General features: G+C 40.0%; 1 protein-coding gene across 1 annotated transcript; it reads left to right on the top strand.

Moving 5' to 3' along the window:
• The first annotated feature begins 18,080 nt into the window (after nucleotides 1–18,080).
• Nucleotides 18,081–19,103, top strand: LOC126753764 (uncharacterized). The gene has a single exon (XM_050465432.1). It carries the CDS (start codon nucleotides 18,081–18,083, stop codon nucleotides 19,101–19,103), a length of 1,023 nt encoding a protein of 340 aa, XP_050321389.1.
• The last annotated feature ends 230 nt before the right edge of the window (nucleotides 19,104–19,333 follow it).

Genomic DNA, 19,333 nt, shown 5'->3' with positions numbered 1-19,333 from the left:
AATTAACTCAAATCCACAGATGGGAAACAGCATACAAAATCTTTAGGTCAAAATTCAAAAATAAAGCACAACAACCCAAAAGCGCATCTTTTATGAGGAATGTCGCTGAAGCTTTGTTTCCAAAACACCACCTTATTTCTTATGCTAAGCCTAGAAACTCGACCTCTGTGCATGTTTGACACTATTGGCAAAGTGTACGAAAGCATAGTAAGAAACCGCTTAGAGCTAACAATCCAGAAAGCTGACGGATTATCAGAAAGACAATACGGCTTTAGCAAAAAAAAGCGAAATGCGAAGTAAGTGGCAAGCGATGGAAAGGCGGAACAAAAAATATTGTGCGCTGATCACCCTGGATGTGAAGAATGCCTTCAACTCAGCAAAGTGCAAAAACATAATCAAGACTCTGTATGACATACGCGCTCCTCCATATCTTATAGAAATTATTAGCAGTTATGTAGCCGTCTGTTTTCAGACTATTACTCGATACAGATGAAGACATCGAGAGCTACTCTATTTCGTGTGGAGTCCGCCAGGCTCGGTTACCACCTACCGGTCCCCTTCTATGAAATCTTATGTATGATGGGCTGCTAAGGAGACACCGATCCAAAGCCGTTAAATTAATTGCATACGCAAAAACCTTATTGTGGTAGCAGTGGCTAGATGACCTCCGGATCAAAAGCAATGCGTGCATAAATGGTCTGCGCCAATGGTTTTCCTAAATGAGTTTAGAACTGACTGAGCAAAAGACAGAAGTCTTGCTCATAAGTACCAGAAAAATGGAGGAAAGTATATCTCTTGCCATAGGGGAGTGCAAGATTCATTCACAGCCACAACTAAGATATCTGTAAGTAATAGTAGATTCAAGGCTCAACAATGTAGATAAAGCGAGTAAAATGTTGTCAAATAAAGGCTGTGTGCGTTGCAGCCGGAGTTTTTCCTCGTAAAGATAATGAGATCAGTTCTGTTCTCCAATATGGATTCAGGCGCTAGGCATCAAAGCGTACGCCAAACAAATAAGCACCGTGCACATGCTGTCGGCACTAAGAGTTATCAGTGCTTTCCGAACAATATCAAGTATAGGAGCCAATAGAAGAGAGAGAGTCAAAATTTTAACAATATGGCAGCAGCGGTGATAAACCTCACTGAAAGGACCTACAGACTGATAACGGACATCCATTCCTGGATCGGCAGACGATATGGGGACCTGGATTTCGACATAACACAAATAGTAAGTGAACATGGATGATTTAGAAGCTACCTGTATAGATTTCAACACGACATTAGTCCGAATTGTCCGATATGTTCAGAGTGCTTAGAAGACTCTGAACATGTATTCTTTTATTGAATCTATTATTGCCACATTTTATCGCTTTTTAAGTAGTACAAGGGAAAAACTAAAAACTCCACTCGTTATTAGTTTTACGGTGAAAAATTTGACGACACTCATGCGTCATACTGGTAGTTCATATGTCAGTCCACTGAGAACTGGAAAGCTGTCAGCCAAACGGCAGACTCAATCATGACAAAACTGAGACATATGGAGCAGAGTAGGCGTCCGTCAGTTCGTGCCACAGAGGAGAATGTCTTATCACTCTCACGAAGTAATACCTAATCAGTTGGTTCCCTGGGAGAGTCTTGAGTTGGGAGTAGGTTAGGTACTCCGGCTTTTGATGCTTTCCCCTACATAAAAAAAACAAAAAATAGGTATTAATCGAAGGCTAGTCAAAGTTTTCAGTTTTGATTTAGACTGTAACTTGCCTTAAAACCTAATAATTATTTTCAGTTATCATATTGTTCTATACAAAATACATAAGTCATATGCACTGAGGTCCATACTTTTGGTGTAATGGTCCTTGCTATAGCCATTCACTTGGGAGTGGCTAGAATCGATCCTTTTACATATGGCTCAAGCAGCTCACGACATCCAATCTTAGACCGAGGATGCAGTCGGTAAGCAAAAACCATCAGGTTGAATGCGAGCTAAAGGGAGATGGGGAATCGCGCCTCCCCAGGCTGCGTTTGGAATCCGCTTCGTAAAAAAACACCCCAATAGAAAGAAGAAAACAGTTTCAGATCGGCTATAATCGCGTAAGCGATGTCTACGTCTATAAAGAAGAATGTGCGTCGTTGGACAACCACTCTACTTTATTGCGTCCTCTGTAGTCCTCGACCGACAACTTTTGGACGGAAAGAGAAATACCTTGAAGGCACCATTTGGGGAAATATTATTATTTTGATAATTGATTTGTTTACTGTAAATTGAAAGGAGCTAATCGAATTTAAAAGTTTGTTATATGGAAACCAAGCTTGGTTTTGTCCATTTTCACAGCGTTTTATGAGAACATTTTGATAACCTTACAGACCGAATTTGTTGGAAATGATCAGAAACTACTCGAGTTACAGGATTCACTTAGAGGTGGGCTGTGTCACGCCCCTTATTAAATTTTTACACCGCCTCCTATAAAATCCTTCTCGATCATCTCGGCATTAAAATTTTATGCATGTGGTGTTCACTGAGTTACCTTTATATGAGAAGTGGGTGTGATTGATATCTGATTTTGCTTATTTTCACAGTATGTGAAGACGTGCTAAACCAAATTTCCTTCAACAAGTATGGTTGAAGATATGTGCATTAAAACGTTTAAGGAGCTGGACCACGGCCGCTTTGAACAATTTTTTTGGCCCACATGTATTCCTAATTTGAACCCTTATAGTTTTGTGTCTTAATTAGGGCCTAGTTACGGCACTTTATAAGTTTTTATTTAATAGAGTTTAGTAGGCGTAGCAATGTTCCCGTTACCCATCTGCTCTACCAATCTCCCATAAATGTGAAAAAACATATACATATATCAAGTTTCATCAAAATGTCTTAATTTTTACTCAAAATATCGCTTACACGGATGGATAGGTGGACAGACGAAGTGAACCCAATTCAATTCTGGGGATGGAGCTCTATTAAGGACCAATTAGGGAGCAGTGTTTATCGACGGTATGATGACTCCAGTGGAGATCGTAGAACACTCCAAATTCGTTAAGGTCATCCAAAATCAGTTCTTGCTCCGGATACTTTTGATTCTGTGCGCAAAGTGATATTATAGATCGTCGCGTGACATGACGTGATATTGAGACAACTAAAAGCATTAATGGAACCATCATACATTCAATAACAAAACCATTATCAGGGGAACATAATTATTTACATATATGTATGTATGTCAAAAAGAAGCTTAACAGTAAATGCCAACCTCATTCAAGAAACTTTTACTTGCTCGACTTTAGAGCGGTTCAAGTAGAGTAGACGACTAACAAAAGACTATCAATAGACCCCTTCTCATGACAGTCGGGTCTACGTAGCTGGAATGGACCGGATTTTTATCCAGCTAGAGATTTTAAACTCGGCAGTATTCCTACAAATTACTTCAGGGATATTTTCTGCCGCTATAAGAACAATATTATCGAAAGACGACCCACAGAAACAAAAATTAAAGTGTGATGAGTAAAACCATGCATTATTGTATAAATATTTACATATAACTTAGCGAAACAAATATATTTATATATGTAGGTATATAGCCGAGCGCAAATATATGCGTGAATAACCACAAAGGTATTTCGCTTGAGCTTACACCAGAAGAGCAATTATGCTGTGGGTTCGTGTCACATTTCAGTTAATTATTCTCTACTTAATCCACTCTTATGCTTCATACACGTTCTTTCCGCCACTGACGCAGCTACACATTTACATACATCTGCTATATACTTATTATGTGTATGTATGTATGTGCGATGTTGCATGCTTCCACTTCATTTCGCAAAGCATGAATAAAATACTCACAGTTGAATTAAATTAAGTAGCTGGGGCGCCTAAGCGTATGCTAAGCTGTGTAAAGCTCAACGAAGCAGTGCATAATTTTCGCCGACAAAGCCTTATGATGAATGGATAAATGTAGCGAAATGAGAAAACGTATAGCATGGAAACAAAAGCGACCGAGTCAAATTAATGGGCAGTTAGTTAGCTGTTTGCTGTTTGAAAAGAAAAATGCAAATAAGTTTGCTGAAAGTCAGGAGTAAAGGCAGACTGACAAGCAGACGATCTTCAACATCACCTCACCGACTTGTGTATAGTGCAGAGAAAATGAAGAGAGATGCGGAGAGTTGATTTAAATTAACTCCGATATATGTCAGCGCACTTCAGCTGCAGCCCCGCCCGGATCAAACGAACACCGTTGCTGGAATATATATGACTTCAGCTTCTACATCAAGACAACAACACAGCACTGTTTACCGTCTGCCTTTCATGGAAACATGAAGATATGTGGTTTTACAGCTTCTAAAATGTGCGTTTATTTATAGCGCCGGGGAGAGAGCTTTTAACTAGCTTTTATGCTTATAATATGTTCCTATTGAAGACAGATGTTGTACTCAAATCAATCCGGTTAGGTTTTATAACCTCAAATATCACTCAAGGAAACTCATACGAGATTTTTGCTCTTCAAAGATTTATTAAAATGTAACAATTAAAAGCTGCCATGAAGCAAGCTTCCCACAAGGCATACTCTTTAGTGCTTGTGAGGGCATTCATTGGCTGATATTTGTCTGTTGTTTGCATATTAATTATGTTGTTAGCTTTGACTTTTGGTTGACGAGCGAAGCCGGAGTTATGGTGGAACTAAAATGGAAGCAATGCGGACCCTAAGAATGAATATACGAGTTTAGCCAACAGGGCTAACAAATGCTAAAGAAGGATGTTACAAAATGCTGGAAAAACAATGGTTCACGTAGAAAATTGGAAAGTGTGGCGCATGCAGCGTGGCGTATGAAGTGTCATGAGCAGGCAGCACAGCAACAAGCAACGGGTTGACAGTGTGTTTGTGCACTATGTTGTTATTATTGTTGGCAGTTTGCATTTCTTTTATGCAATTGACACAATTTACATACGCAAGCAACCACACCAGCAACACAAACCCACACACACCCGGCATATCTCAATTCGAGTTGATGCAAAACCCTAAGATTCACTTATATACATATGTACATGCTAGCTTATATATTATCTCGTACGTATGTGCTGACCCTTTACTGCGCATTTGTTTGTAAAAGCTCTCTGTGGTCGCATATGTTTGCAATGAAAATATTTGCATATGCTAAGGCGTCTATGCTCGACCGCAAATCTGGCTATGCAAATACGTTTCAAGTCGTTTGTAGATGTCGATGCGGTTACATTTGTCGCTTCGATTTCCCTTTCTTTCATTTTCATATTATACACACACACATACGTATATATTACATAAATATGCCGAAGAAACGGAATATTCAAAAATGATTACGAGAAAAATATGAGTTGGTCAGAACAGGAAAATATGCTCGAATTCCGGCAATCGGTTACATTTTGATTTTAATTCTCAATATAGACACTGATCTGAAATATGTTGTTTAGCAAGGGAACCTTTTAGAAAGGCAACCACAATACAGAGATGGACTCTAATGAACCAAATATGATTGTCTTAGTAAAAATTGGTAACAAAATCGTTTTATTTGGAAACTCGAGTGCTAAAGATATAATTAAGAAAATGCGTCAGTTATGCCTCCACAGTGTTTCAACAAATTATTTTTGTACGGCTAAATCGCACGGTACCAACCTCCTCAGACCCTTCCATTTTAGTCGGCCGCGATGTCTGTTTCCTCTAGTTTGTAATACAATTTGAGTTATATCCACATGACGGAAGGCATTCTCCGGAATAGCCTGGAGGGCCGAGATGAATGCTGCTTAGATCCCCTCTGTCGTCTCAAAATGCTTGCCTTTCATAGGTCTTTACAGGAAAGGAAACTAAAAAAAAGTCCGGGGGGCCACATCTGGGCTGTAGGGCGGTTGCGGAAGCGTTGGGATGCCGACCTTGGTTAGGTAACTGTTCATAACTTTCAATCGGCTGCGATGTCTTGTCGGACCCGATTTACCCTTAGTTTGAGTGCCTTGAAGACTTTCACCTGTATGCCTATATATACTACAATTAAGAATATTCTCCGAAAATTTTAAGTTGGTAAATGGTTTCGGTGATGGATTAGGTTAAGTTAATAGGTCGATACTAACGGGGATCTCACTTGTACAGTTTAGAATACTACTATATAAAGAAGTAAGGAAGGGCTAAGTTCGGGTGTCACCGGACATTTTATACTCTCGCATGATAAAGTGATAATCGAGATTTCATTATCCGTCATTTACATATTTTTTTATTTTGCTGTAAAATTAATTAGATTAGTAGTTCCTGAGATATGGTTTTTGGTCCATAAGTGGGCGACGCCACGCTTATTTCAATTTTTAAAAAAAGCCTAGGTGCAGCTTCTTCTAGCATTTCTTCCGTAAAATTTAGTGTTTCTGACGTTTTTTGTTAGTCCGTTAACGCACTTTTAGTGATTTTCAACATAACCTTTGTATGGGAGGTGGGCGTGGTTATTATCCGATTTCTTCCATTTTTGAACTGTATATGGAAATGCCTAAAGGAAACGACTCTATTTGGTTGACATAGCTATAGTAGCTTCCGAGATATGTACAAAAAACTTAGTAGGGCGCGGGGCCACGCCCACTTTTCCAAAAAAATTACGTCCAAATATGCTCCTCCCTAATGCGATCCTTTGTGCCAAATTTCTTTATATCTTTATTTATGACTTAGTTATGACACTTTATAGGTTTTCGGTTTTCGAAATTTTGTGGGCGTGGCAGTTGGCCGATTTTGCCCTTCTTATGGAGCCAAGAAATACGTGTACCAAGTTTCATCATGATATCTCAATTTTTACTCAAGTTACAGCTTGCACGGATGGACGGACAGACAGACATCCGGATTTCAAGTCTACTCGTCACCCTGATCACTTTGGTATATATAACCCTATGTCTGACTCTTTTAGTTTTAGGACTTACAAACAACCGTTATGTGAACAAAACTATAATACTCTCCTTAGCAACTTTGATGCGAGAGTATAAAAATCATAAGACCCTTACAAATCGACAAAGCGCCTTGATCCTATCACAAATTTGTTGAGACGACTAATGTCAGTTTCGGCTATGTCTGCTGGTTCGCAGAAGATCAGACTACCGAGGTATTTCAATCTCAGTCTCGCAAAGGATTAAAAATGGAGAAAAAAATTTCTGAATGTCTTCACCTCACCTTCCTCCATACAACTTTGACAACTTGCGTCCGTCAAGATCTTTTGCCTTACCGCATGAACATGATTCAAGATCTCCTGGAATCTACTCTAAGCCAAAAGAACAGAAGTAAGTCGTCGACCATCATCTTCTAAGCACGCGAAGTCCTTTGGTCCAGGGCTAGAGCGCAATACGTCCACTCTAGCAAACACACAGCTTGATGCTACTTCTAGTAAAGACAGCCACTCGTTGAGTAGCTTTCAACGCACATTTAGCAAGCTCAGCGCTAGTGTTGCCTCTCTGCTGCCAGAGTGAATCCTCACCACTCTGAAAGCAGCTGCACTTCGTAGCACTAAGTCTATCGACACCTTATAGCAGCGACTTCTGACTGCAAGACACTACAGTGAGCTTACATATTTACAAGAATTTTTTAACTCAGTGTAATCGGTTCCACAAACTTTAAACAGCTTTTTCACGAAACGCTGTTATTAGAATCGGTGAAGAAAATTTCGCTGAAATTAATAGATTGATCGACCTGAAATTTTCACACGATCCCTTAAATGTACGTTTTAGGTAATGTTCGAAGTTATAAGATTTTTGATAATAATTTTTTTTGGGGTAGTCGAAAAAGTCTCTTCGTATTTCTGATGAAACTTTATTTTTATTTTATATTTAATAAATAAATATAAACAAATATAAATCATTTTGGTCTACGACTTTTTGCCATTTATCGCTAGAGACATTATTCCATCAGTGTAAAACTTTCATCAGTGTAAATCGTAATTTCGAAATTTCCAGAACGCAAGAAGCGAACCCTTATTGTGCTACACGAATGGATACAGCATCGTCTCCGTTAACTTCCATTTTGGTGGCTTGCGTGGCATTCTTCCATTTTTTATACAAAAATTTCAAAATATAGCGAATTTCTTCATTATTTTCACTCATTTTTGAAAATCGACTTTTTCGACTACTCAATATATTGCGATTTTTACGAAAAAAGATACTATTTTGGTGCTTGTTTTTTGGTTCTTGCTTAGCATGCTATCATAAATTAAACAATAAACCAAAATATTAATTGTGTTGCAATAAAATGCATTCAATCACTCAATTAATGAAATCTAATTGAGGAATTCCTCTTGAATAAACAAAGGCCATTCCGGCAGACAAAATGTTATACAAAAATATATTCTAATTAATATTACACATAACGTATTCATTAAATTAGTAATTGCCAAAGTACATAGCAATTATGCAAATATTTATTAACACTAGTGTTAATGCGTCTGTGTGTGTGTGTGTAAGGGTGTATAAAAAAGTTGTTAATTTCCAAATCAAATAGTTTTGTTCAAACACACATTGTATGTGGCACGTGGCATAAACACACGTGAATAGAATTTACCACACAAATATCTATGAATTTAAATTAAATTTTCCATTAAATTACGCATAAATTAGTAATGGCATGAAATGAGGCATAAAGCAAAAATTTACAGATTACAAAGCACTTAACTAATTCAACCGAAATTATATGCATTTTGGTGATTAACGCCGACAGCAATGACATTTTAACACATCTGCAACTGCACTAGGGATGTCCGTCGTGATATAAGTTTCACTTTCCATGGTACATGAAGAGGAATTACAAACTTAAGAAGCATAACCTTAAAGCACATTTAAACGAAATGTGCAGTAAATTTCAAAGGCGTCCACATTCACCATTAACATATCAATAAAGTGCAAATTATTGACTTGAGGCAGCATAAAGTCCAAGCACTAACACTAACACAACATACATATGCAAAGACCAGGCAACGCCCCCGTTAATCGCCACCGAGAAAACAACCCAGGCGAAGCAGCCCACAAATGGGAGCCAGCGACTAGCCGTGCAGCCAGTTAGCCTCGCTCACAATCGATCACCCGACTAAATCATTGAGTTGCACCACGAGCGAAGAAAGTAGAGTGTAACAACAATAATAAAAGATGCATGCAGCCATTATCGCTGACATAGCAAGACAAATTTAGATTTATTGTTACTTCAATGGAGGGAGGGGAAAGGAAATGGTAGTTGGACTAACATGCAGCAGCCCAGCATTGTGCGTCTGAGACATTAGAAGTTCCATAGATAGTGAAACGAATATGAAGCATCTTCCAAGTCGCTTGAAGTTGAAATTAAAGCATTAAAATTGCAAATTCTTATAAGCACAGGGGTTGCTCGAAGGATAGTGAGTAGAAAGTGCAACCTATAATTTGCTGTAGCGTGTTAAATTACAACAGTGACAATGGGGGTACGTTGTGGGTAGGCGAGCTGCTGATGAGCTGCAGAAAAACCTCACATATCCGGGGGTGGATAATGTGTTTCGGAGTCATGGTGACCGTTAAAGAACTGAGAGCATGCAAAGATAAAGATATTTACCAATAATGCGTATAAGTATACTGTTCTGTGCACATATAGATATGTGGTGTAATGACAGCAAGGGCGTGGGTGGTAACGGTCACACCCCATCAAGCGCAAACACGCTCGAGTTTTATGATTATGATTCAGATTCTTTTTAATTTTGAAATAATCCGCTTCACAGTAAAAGCCAAAAATTAAGGCTCTCACAGATGGAACAGAGGCTGGATCAGGTTTTTTGTTTCTTTATTGTAAAAGTATTAAATAACCTTAAAACACACAAAAAACAAACGTTAACTTCGGCGGCTCCAAACTAAAATACCCTTCCAAAAGTATTATCCATCTGAAGCTATAATATCTCCCCTCCATCCTGCAATTTGCGTGTTCTATCGCAACAAAAAATGTCATCTTGTCGACCAAGAATGAATCAAGCTAATTCGTGATAAGTCGGAAGGCACACTATCTGGGATCTAAGACGGTTGAGGCACAACTTCTCAGCTGCTGTTTTTCAAATAGTTCTTAGTCGGTCTTGCAACATGAGGCCTAGCGTTGTTATGGTGGAAAATTATTGTCTCGTGTCTATTCGTAAATTCCGAACGTTTTCAGCTTATTTCAATTTGATGAGATGTTGTTCGTAGCATTCCCCATTAACGATTTCAAAAGCTTATAAGATAGTACTCCCTTCTTATCCAACTAAATGCTAGGGGTAATGGATATTGAGCTTTACAAGTGACTTGTTAACTAAGTTTCACATATTAATTTTTTCATTTAAGGATCTATTTTTCATCCATAGATACAGTCCGATGCAAAAACGACACCTTTCCGAATAGCATTTCTAACATGAAAAATCGACACACACTCGGCGACAATTTTCATTGAGTAATGCTCCCAGTTCCTCACCTCTAAACTTTTCTGACTGTCCAGAACGGTTTTCGTCCACCAAGCCCAAATCACCACTTTTAAATCCTGCAAACCACTTATGGCATGTTCGATCTGCTTGGATATGTTCGACATAATCTTTCACCAATACCCGATGATGTTTCGCTGAGGTTTCCTTCATACTAATGTTATGAAGAACCCCCGCAAAAACACTTATTCAGACACAAGCTTGCTCTTTACACTTTAACCACGTTGCACCTGTAGACATAGCTGACACATGCTTAGTTGCAAAAGCCGCTATTACACTTAGGAAAGCTGTGTACATGAGGGGCTAGGACCCACTGAAGCTCTCCACTGCTTCGATTGCATTCCTTACAATCTAGATCACGGCATCGCAGAACCTTCTCCTGGCGGTTGCTTTTCAGCCCACACACCTGTAAGAGATTTGTGGGCGGGACAAAGCCGTTAAAAGAGGGGTGCGTTAGCTTTTTCACGGATGGATCGAAGTTAAGTTATAGAGTCTTATATCGGTAGATCCTCATCAACTCTAATTTCACTCTCCAACAACTCGAGTTTCTGACAACCAGATAACTGTTGTGTTTTCCAAGAGAAGATGGCTGCCATTAAAGTAGCGGTGGATACACTGCTCGGAAGTGCAGCTTTCTTTAGAGAGATGTGTATTTAGTCCGTTTGGCGAACCTAGGGAAGTTGATGGGATTGATATTAACTGCCTTAATACATTTTTGGTAAACTCAAAAGGCTACGTTGATCTTTGAGAATCTAGTGGTTCACTTCTAGGAAAATACGGGTAACCCAAAGCTTGAATGTTACCTATCCAAGTGGGATCCTTCGATTTTGGATCAACCCTACGATCTAACCTCACCTAACCTTCTAATGAATAACATATAGTGAAAAGGACGCTCAAGGGCAGTAGCTTTCCGACGCTTGTTAGGAAAATTAGACAAATGGAATAATAATCAGGTTTCGCCATCTCTCGGCAAATTTCACGAATATAGCTGTGGACCCAAAACACTTATATAATATATGAGAAAATTTATTTAATGTTTATTTGGACCATCTTTGACCACAACATCAATCCAGTCTTCGCCGTTATAGAAAACGGCAAAAATCTGACTCCATCTCTCTTTTCTGTGTTTCTTTTTTTGGCATTTTGGACAGTGTAGCGCAGCAGAAATGGTTCGAGGCTTGCCAGCGAACATTTTGCTTTTCAAAAATAAATCAGTGAGAGCAAAATCCGGGACATTAAAGTGACGCATAAATGTCGCTAATTTAATGTAAGTCATTGGAGCTACTCTTTGGCTATTTTCAAGCGATGCGGACAGAAGAGTCGACAATATTCTATTTAAAGCTGTATGTTGATGAGCTGTGTTTGTGCTCAATTAAATCTGACGCTAAATGATGAATAGTGCCGTCAAACGGCGCCTGCTGACCAACACTTTTGCTACAATATACAAAGCTACTATTTGGAGTGTAAAGGGTATGTATTATATTTCAACCGGATTTTTTTCACATGAAATGATCAACAACGGAATTGAGGATTTTAAAATGTTTATAAACAACTCAGTCGATTAGTTTTGTCAAAATTATTCATACAATACTCAACGACATGAAAAAAGTGCACCCCGTATAAATAAAAAAATAATAATAAATACGCAATACTCGTTTAATATTTTCGAATTTTCGTTCGAAATTTGTTTAAACAGGCACAAAAGGTTCTCAGAAAGGAAGCAATCATTGCAATATTAAACTATACAACGCTTCAATGTGATATTCAATCCAACATGTTCACTAGGAAATAATTAAAAAATATTCATACACAGTGTATGTATGCACATATGTACATATATACGAAAAGTTTATTCACTCTTGGTATAAGTAGTGGATGCGAAATATTGCATAACATTTCCATGGCAATATTAAAATATCCAAATAAATAATACGTCTGAAGGCACACACAAATAATCCCTCGAATGAAAGGAATGGAATACAAATGCAAAATGCGGATATTAAGTATGGCTGAATAAAGCATTATGCACTCTCTAATGCATAAATTACACATTTGTTTGAACGGGCCAACGTCCAAAGAGCAAATACATTTTACATTCGCGTTAAAAACCACAGTGGTGGATCAATTTTCGGGGTAACTGTTTATCAAAAATGCAAATTATTAAGCGTGATGCATAGTTTGCTTACATACTGTTTGTATACAACTATAACAAATATATTCAAAATCAACCCATTATGCGTTTACGCTCGATTTGGCATCGCTCTCCCTTAAACCCTTTAATTTTTTCAGTTTGCTTTTCTTCAAATTATAGCTTTCTTTTTTCTCATAAATGAACTTCATCGATTATGCCCCGCTGCTGCAAAATCCAGCTACGAAAATACAAAAAAGGTATAGCGAACCAAATTTGAAGAATATGGCGGCTGAGCGATGGCTCTGGTTTCGTATTCGGGCAAAAAAGGCAGTGTTTAAATGAGCTAAGCCTCCTACCACACAATATTATTCAGAAAAACTGGCCCACCCTGACACAACTCACACCTGAGAATAACACCACACTCAACATCTGAGAACAACATGCATGAAGACACCACACATACGGATACCAGAACTAATAAAAGAACTGAATCATCGCGCTCTACATCACTCTCGCTCATTCACTTCGATCGGAACAATCCTGCGCGCTATGTCAAACTATATTGAATTATATTCATTCTTTTGTCTTGCCCCCGCTCTAATAGTCAGTTACAATCATGCGAGTATGTCACGGCCAATATCGTGGTGGAAAATCCATAACATGAATTTTCTGTCCACAAATCCGTTTATTTACCACGAACCGCCTCATGTTGACGCTTCAAAACAAGGCAAGAAGTATTCCTCATTTACCTTCTAACTCTGTGGAACAAAATCATGATGAACCACACCACGGTAACCAAAGAAAACGTTTAGCTTCAACTAGATTTTCAATCAACTTTCACGCTAGATCGCTAAATTTTCGACGTCATATTCATAAATCATAAATTTTTATGAATGTATGATACTCACTTATGTCGTCAAGCATCTCCTTTGCGACCTCTATCCGAAGACGGTTTTGCAACAGATTCAGGTCTTTTGGATTGAGTCCCGCATTGATACGCTTTATACCCAAAACGTTAACAACAATGTGTTGAGTATATCTATAAGTGATGCTGACATGTTCTGCTATTTTCTCTCTGTTGCAACCAAGATTTTCAAGCACTGTTTGACTTTTCGATGTCACCGACATTAACAGAGATGGTTGGACGACTCGTGTGACACTAGTTTTCGACGACATCACGACCTTCAATGAATGCTTTTTGCCACTCTACTACTTGTGTTCGAGATAAAGTAGACTATTTTTTTCAGCTAGAGCAAAAAACCTAAACAAAACGTTTCAAAAATTTGCAGCTGATGAAGAGGGAGTTCGCAAAAAATTCGCACGGTACCATACCCACGCGATCAACTCTCCTTACAATGGGACTATTTTTTTCAGCTAGAGCAAAAAACCTAAACAAAACGTTTCAAAAATTTGCAGCTGATGAAGAGGGAGTTCGCAAAAAATTCGCACGGGACCATACCCACGCGATCAACTCTCCTTACAATGGGAAGCAAAAGTTCGAATAAGCTAGCATAATGTCGAAATTTAGAGTTTTGCGGAAAAATTAGACATTTTTTCACGAAATGGCAACTGCCTGAAAAAACAGCCCAAATGAAAAGAGGAAAACAACCACGACGGCAAATGCATTAAGCATAACGATTCTAAGGCATGCACCTGGAATGTCGGGTCCCTTAATTGGGAAGGAGCCGCTGCTAAGCTGGTTGTTGTCCTCGCAAGAGTTAAGGCACCCCCGTCCAAGAAGTGCGATGGACGGGACAAGGACTGAGACGAGTAAGTCAAAGTGGCATTTACCACAGAGGCCATATAAAGAAGCGCAAATTCATTATAGGATTCGTGGTGGGAGAGAGACTCCGTCACCGAGTCCTGATAGTCACGCCGTTGAATGAACGTCTAGCCACAATGCGCATCAAAGCGAAGTTCTTCAGCATAACGCTGATTTGCGCCCACACCCCGACAGAAGAGAAGTACGATGTGACCAATGATAGTTGCCTCCAACACGATGTCGAAATCGTACTTGGCGACTCTAACACCAGGGTGAGCAAAGAAGGTATCTTTGGCACAAGGGTCACAAGGGGCGCTCGACTTCGCCGGGGCCAGCAATTAGGTTACCTGTGGTACTAGAATCTAGCAAACCACATTTTTTGTCTGTTTAAAATTTTTTTAAAGTGGTAAAAATTTAGAATTTTAGGTAGCTATATCCTACGTTGGCAGGTCTATAAAGACGACTTTCAGGTAAATCGATCCAATAGAATCTAAGAATTCGTGCGGATCACACTGAAAGAGACATTTGCAAAATAATTCTTTGAATTTTCGCGAAATGACCGACCCAGTTTCGACCCGGGCCAGCGAAATACCAATATACCCCCGAAAACAATTCGAATTTTAAAAAATCCTTTTGAAGACATATTCACAAAAATGAAAATAAAGGATTTCTATACCAGAATACCGCCTTGAGTGGTTTCGATGCTTAAATCAAAGTAAGCGCACTAATAACTGACACACCACTGTATTGGCAAGCGAGAGCTTACTTTGTGGTTGTTGTTGCTTTTGGCTCATTACGCCAAATGCTTTATGTAGCTGCGGAAAAACATTTACCAAACTGTAAATTACCCATTCGCCGTCTAGAAAAAAAACCTAAAGCCAAACATAGGAACTAAAAAAAGAATTGCGAAAAAGAACAAAGATAAACATAAACAACAAATACAAAGAATACATATAAAATTAATGTGGCGTTGTGGTGGATGAAGTGTCAGCAACACAGAGTGGCTACAACGCACGCAGGGCTGGTATTTGCAACACACACTCACGCGTTAATCCCGCGTTACCGCCAACATGTTGACATGTGTGTGTGTATGCTTAGTGGCAGAACAACAGCCGCAGCAGGACTTGCCACCAAAGCCGACTGCTGGTTGCCGGTGTGTCTCACTGTTGCTGTGGCAGCATCCGACGTTGTTGCTGTTGTACATGGCGTTAACTTGGCAACCGCCAACGAGGCAGCAACAACAAATGCCAAGCGACCACTACTGTGAACCCATCGCAAAAACCAACCGACATGGCAACCACCAAAGGGACAAACAACTCATGAACCCGACGATGATTCACCATTGCGACGAGACCGAAAACAGCACTTCTGGTGAAGAGCGTTGCAAGCAGACGGACAAGCCGTGGAACCAAGCGACTCGCCAACAAACAGACAGACGAACAAAGTGTTGCAAGATCGCGGGAAAAAAGGCAGCAGCTCAGACGAGACATTAACATAAATAATAGTCAAATTGTATGCTCATTCAAACAACAATAACAACAACTAAAACGGGAAAACTTACAATTGCATGCATGCGAATATGGCATTGTTTGCCGCGCCAAAAAGTATGCATTACACGGATGCGCTGCGCCAACTAAAAGCTGCTGCCACATACAAGCCGACTCATACATACACATATATGTACATGTGAATTAAATATGTATAGATGCAAATAAAGTGAGCTGTGAACACACATACACAAGTGTACAAGAGTCACTGGAAAAGCGCAAGCAAAAGTCGGGAGGAGAATATCAAAATATAAAAACTTGCAGAACAATAAACAACAACAAGCGGCAACAATAACTAAATGAAAGCAAGCGCAACAAAAACCGTTGTACTTCACAACTCAGCTGACAGTGAAAAATATACGTGAGCCACAGCAGCCATTCGCTCAAGAGAGCGGCACACGCCTTGGCAGCCAAACAGTATGCACTGCCAAATGTAAATGCAGTGAGAGGCGAGGCAAGACGACGAGGCAGCGCAGCAAAACAAAGGCAAATGAAGAAGTATTCAAAAACAGTAAACAGTATTTGAAAAGCGTGTAAAACCTCGCTGGCATGTCGCAAATCTGCGCGGAAAACGCAGCGGCGGCGGTGACGCTGGCGGTGGCGGCAAACCCGGCGACAAAAGTGTACAAGCGTGTAGTTGAGCGGAAAGTTACACATTACCGAAAATAACACTTCAATGGCGGAAGGCTACCCGCCGCTGCGCCAGCCTCAGCAGCAAACGATAGTGAGTTGAATTGAAATATAGTAGCGTTGTGCTCGTAAATAAATACCGTTAGCTGCATTTCAAGTGTTGTTGCAGACATTTTTTCAGTTGCTTGGCTTTGCGTTGCTGCGACTGTTTATTTGCTTTTACTACAATTCACGAGCGAAGTTAAGCAGCGAAAATGCTGCAGGGAAATGAGGCTGCTTATGGCATTACAATACCATGTTGTTGTTGGTGGTATTGTGGCAATTGATACAATGCTGATATTAGAATAAAGGTATTTGTAAAAAAATTTAAAAAAAGTTTTCCATACAAGCTCTTTATTCCGATCGCTCAGTTTGTATGGCAGCTATATGCTATAGTGGTCCGATATCTAACATACCTACAAATGAGCAGCTTCTTGGAGAGAAAAGAACGTGTGTATGGATATCTCAAAAGCTGAAAGACTAGTTCGCGTATACACAGACAGACAGACGGACGGGCGAAGGATGCACCGACGAACATGGCTAAATCGACTCAGCTCGCTGTTGCTGTTGTTTTAGCGGGTACCTAGTCCCCGTTAGGATGGTAAGGATTAGCTAAGTTGCCGTCAACGTCATCCTTCAGAAGGCCCAAGAAACGTGATGTTTCGACGGGGTCGGTCCAAAGGGAGATGAGTGTCAGAAGGGTGGGATTGGTGGGACATACAAAAAGGTGGCCAGTGTCATGCGGTTCTCATTGCACGCAGGACTTAAGATATATTGAATATGTTTCTTTGTTCTTTCCTCATGTGCTGCCGGCTAGCGAATTGAGGATTTTATTGCAGTTCTGTACTTTGGTGATAATCGCAGTAGTATGAAGAGTGAAGAAGCACAGACATTCAAAAGTCGCACCTAAAATTTTATGATTATTGACAGTCGGAATCTTGACGCCATCGACTGCAATATTAAGGTCAAGTTTGTACTACTTCGTCCAGGTTGTAAATTTGGTCGCAATGAATTTAGTGGGGAGAGTGTTAAGTTCTGGGCAGAGAGAAAGCGAGGGAGGTCGGATAGCCGTTTACCTTTGACCATATGCCATCGATTCCATTGTCCGACGTCAATATGGTGCAATCATCAACGTACGAAGTTATGCAAACTCCTTCTGGTGTCAGTGGGAGTTTCGAAATGTAGAAGTTAAACAATAGCGGCCAGAAGGCACCAACTTGCGGAACCTCTTGTTTAATTCTTCTTAATTTTGAGTTTTTTCCTGGAAATAGTAAGGATGATTGACGACCGCTCAGTCTTGAAGGGAGCGTAGTTTTTTCGATGTCATCCAGTAGCGTTATGTGATTGACTTACCTTAACCTTAACTTAAAAACCCTGCGCACGGAATAATTATTTAACACTTTATATACAAAGAAAAATTGTCTAGTAAACCGAAGAGTTACATCAATAAAACTGTAAATTGTAGAGAAAAACAAAAATAGTTGCTTAAGTTAGAAAAAATATTTGAATACAAAATATCCCACAAAAAGATTTTATGACGTCCAAGGAAGAACAAGTTATACGCGTGCTGATATCCGGCGCTGCCGGCCAAGTTGCATACTCACTCGCCGGGCTCGTTGCGCACGGCATGGCATTCGGTTTAAAGCAACCCATGATTTTACATCTCTTCGATTTGCCGCTAGAGACGGGAAAAATGGAAGGTCTGCGTATGGAACTAATTGACTCAGCACTACCTTTGCTGCGAGACGTGATCGTCACCAGTGATCCGGTTGTGGCTTTTCAAGATATATCAGTGGCCTTCCTGATGGGCGGCAAGCGCCGACAGCCTGGCATGAAGCGCTACGAGCTCATTGCGAACAACTGCAGAATATTGAAAGATCAAGGCCTCTGCTTGGAAGCTTTCGCACGCAAAGACTGCAAGGTGGTCGTACTCGCCGAGCCCTGCAATACCATGTGCTACATTTGTGCCGAGCATGCACCATCCATACCACGTGAGAATTTCACCACAAATGCCCGTTTGGATTACAATCGGGCCGTCGGCTATATAGCAAGCAATTTGAAGATTTCCGCAGCTAACGTAAAGAATATGATTATCTGGGGCAATCACTCGGATTCGATGCATCCGGATTGCTCGATTGCCAGCGTGGTTGTCAATAATAAGAGTCACCGCCTCTCCGAATATTTGGGTGACGAAATGGCTGTCTTTAAATCACAACTGTCGGAAGCAGTAATCAAGCGTGGCGCCGAAATAATTGGTGCGCGTGGCATGTCGTCGGGTTGGTCGGCAGCCAAAGCGTTGTGTGATCAGATGAGGGATTGGATAGCGGGCACACCGCAGGGTGTTATGGTGCCGATGACAGTCGCATCCGATGGCAGCTATGGCACACCAAAAGAGATTTTCTTCACATTTCCCGTGGAGGTACAGCGCGGCAAATGGAATATAGTCAGGGGCATTAAGATTGATGAAATGTCTAGGAGCAAGATAGACTTCAGCGGCAAGGAATTGCTGCAAGAAAAGATGGCTGCCGTTGCGGAGATGGGAGAGGGATACACCTGAGTTGATTGTAAATTTATTTCCTGGGGGTTATTGTTAAATTTTTACCTTTAAAGGTTTAACTTAATAAATTTTTTGCTTCATACATAGTACTTATGACTTACAGTCTATCTATCTAGCAAAATTTAAGCAAGTTAGTGTTTAATATTTATTTGCTTAACGACAGTTAATTATTTAAACTTCCTTCTATGTATATCACGAATATTTCCAGCCAGTTTCCGAGCGATATGAAC

This window comes from Bactrocera neohumeralis, chromosome 3, assembly GCF_024586455.1.
Source record: "Bactrocera neohumeralis isolate Rockhampton chromosome 3, APGP_CSIRO_Bneo_wtdbg2-racon-allhic-juicebox.fasta_v2, whole genome shotgun sequence".
Classification (NCBI taxonomy): Eukaryota; Metazoa; Arthropoda; class Insecta; order Diptera; family Tephritidae; genus Bactrocera; species Bactrocera neohumeralis.
The sequence above is the reverse complement of the archived record's forward strand: the minus strand, read 5'-3'. Positions and strand labels throughout refer to the sequence as shown.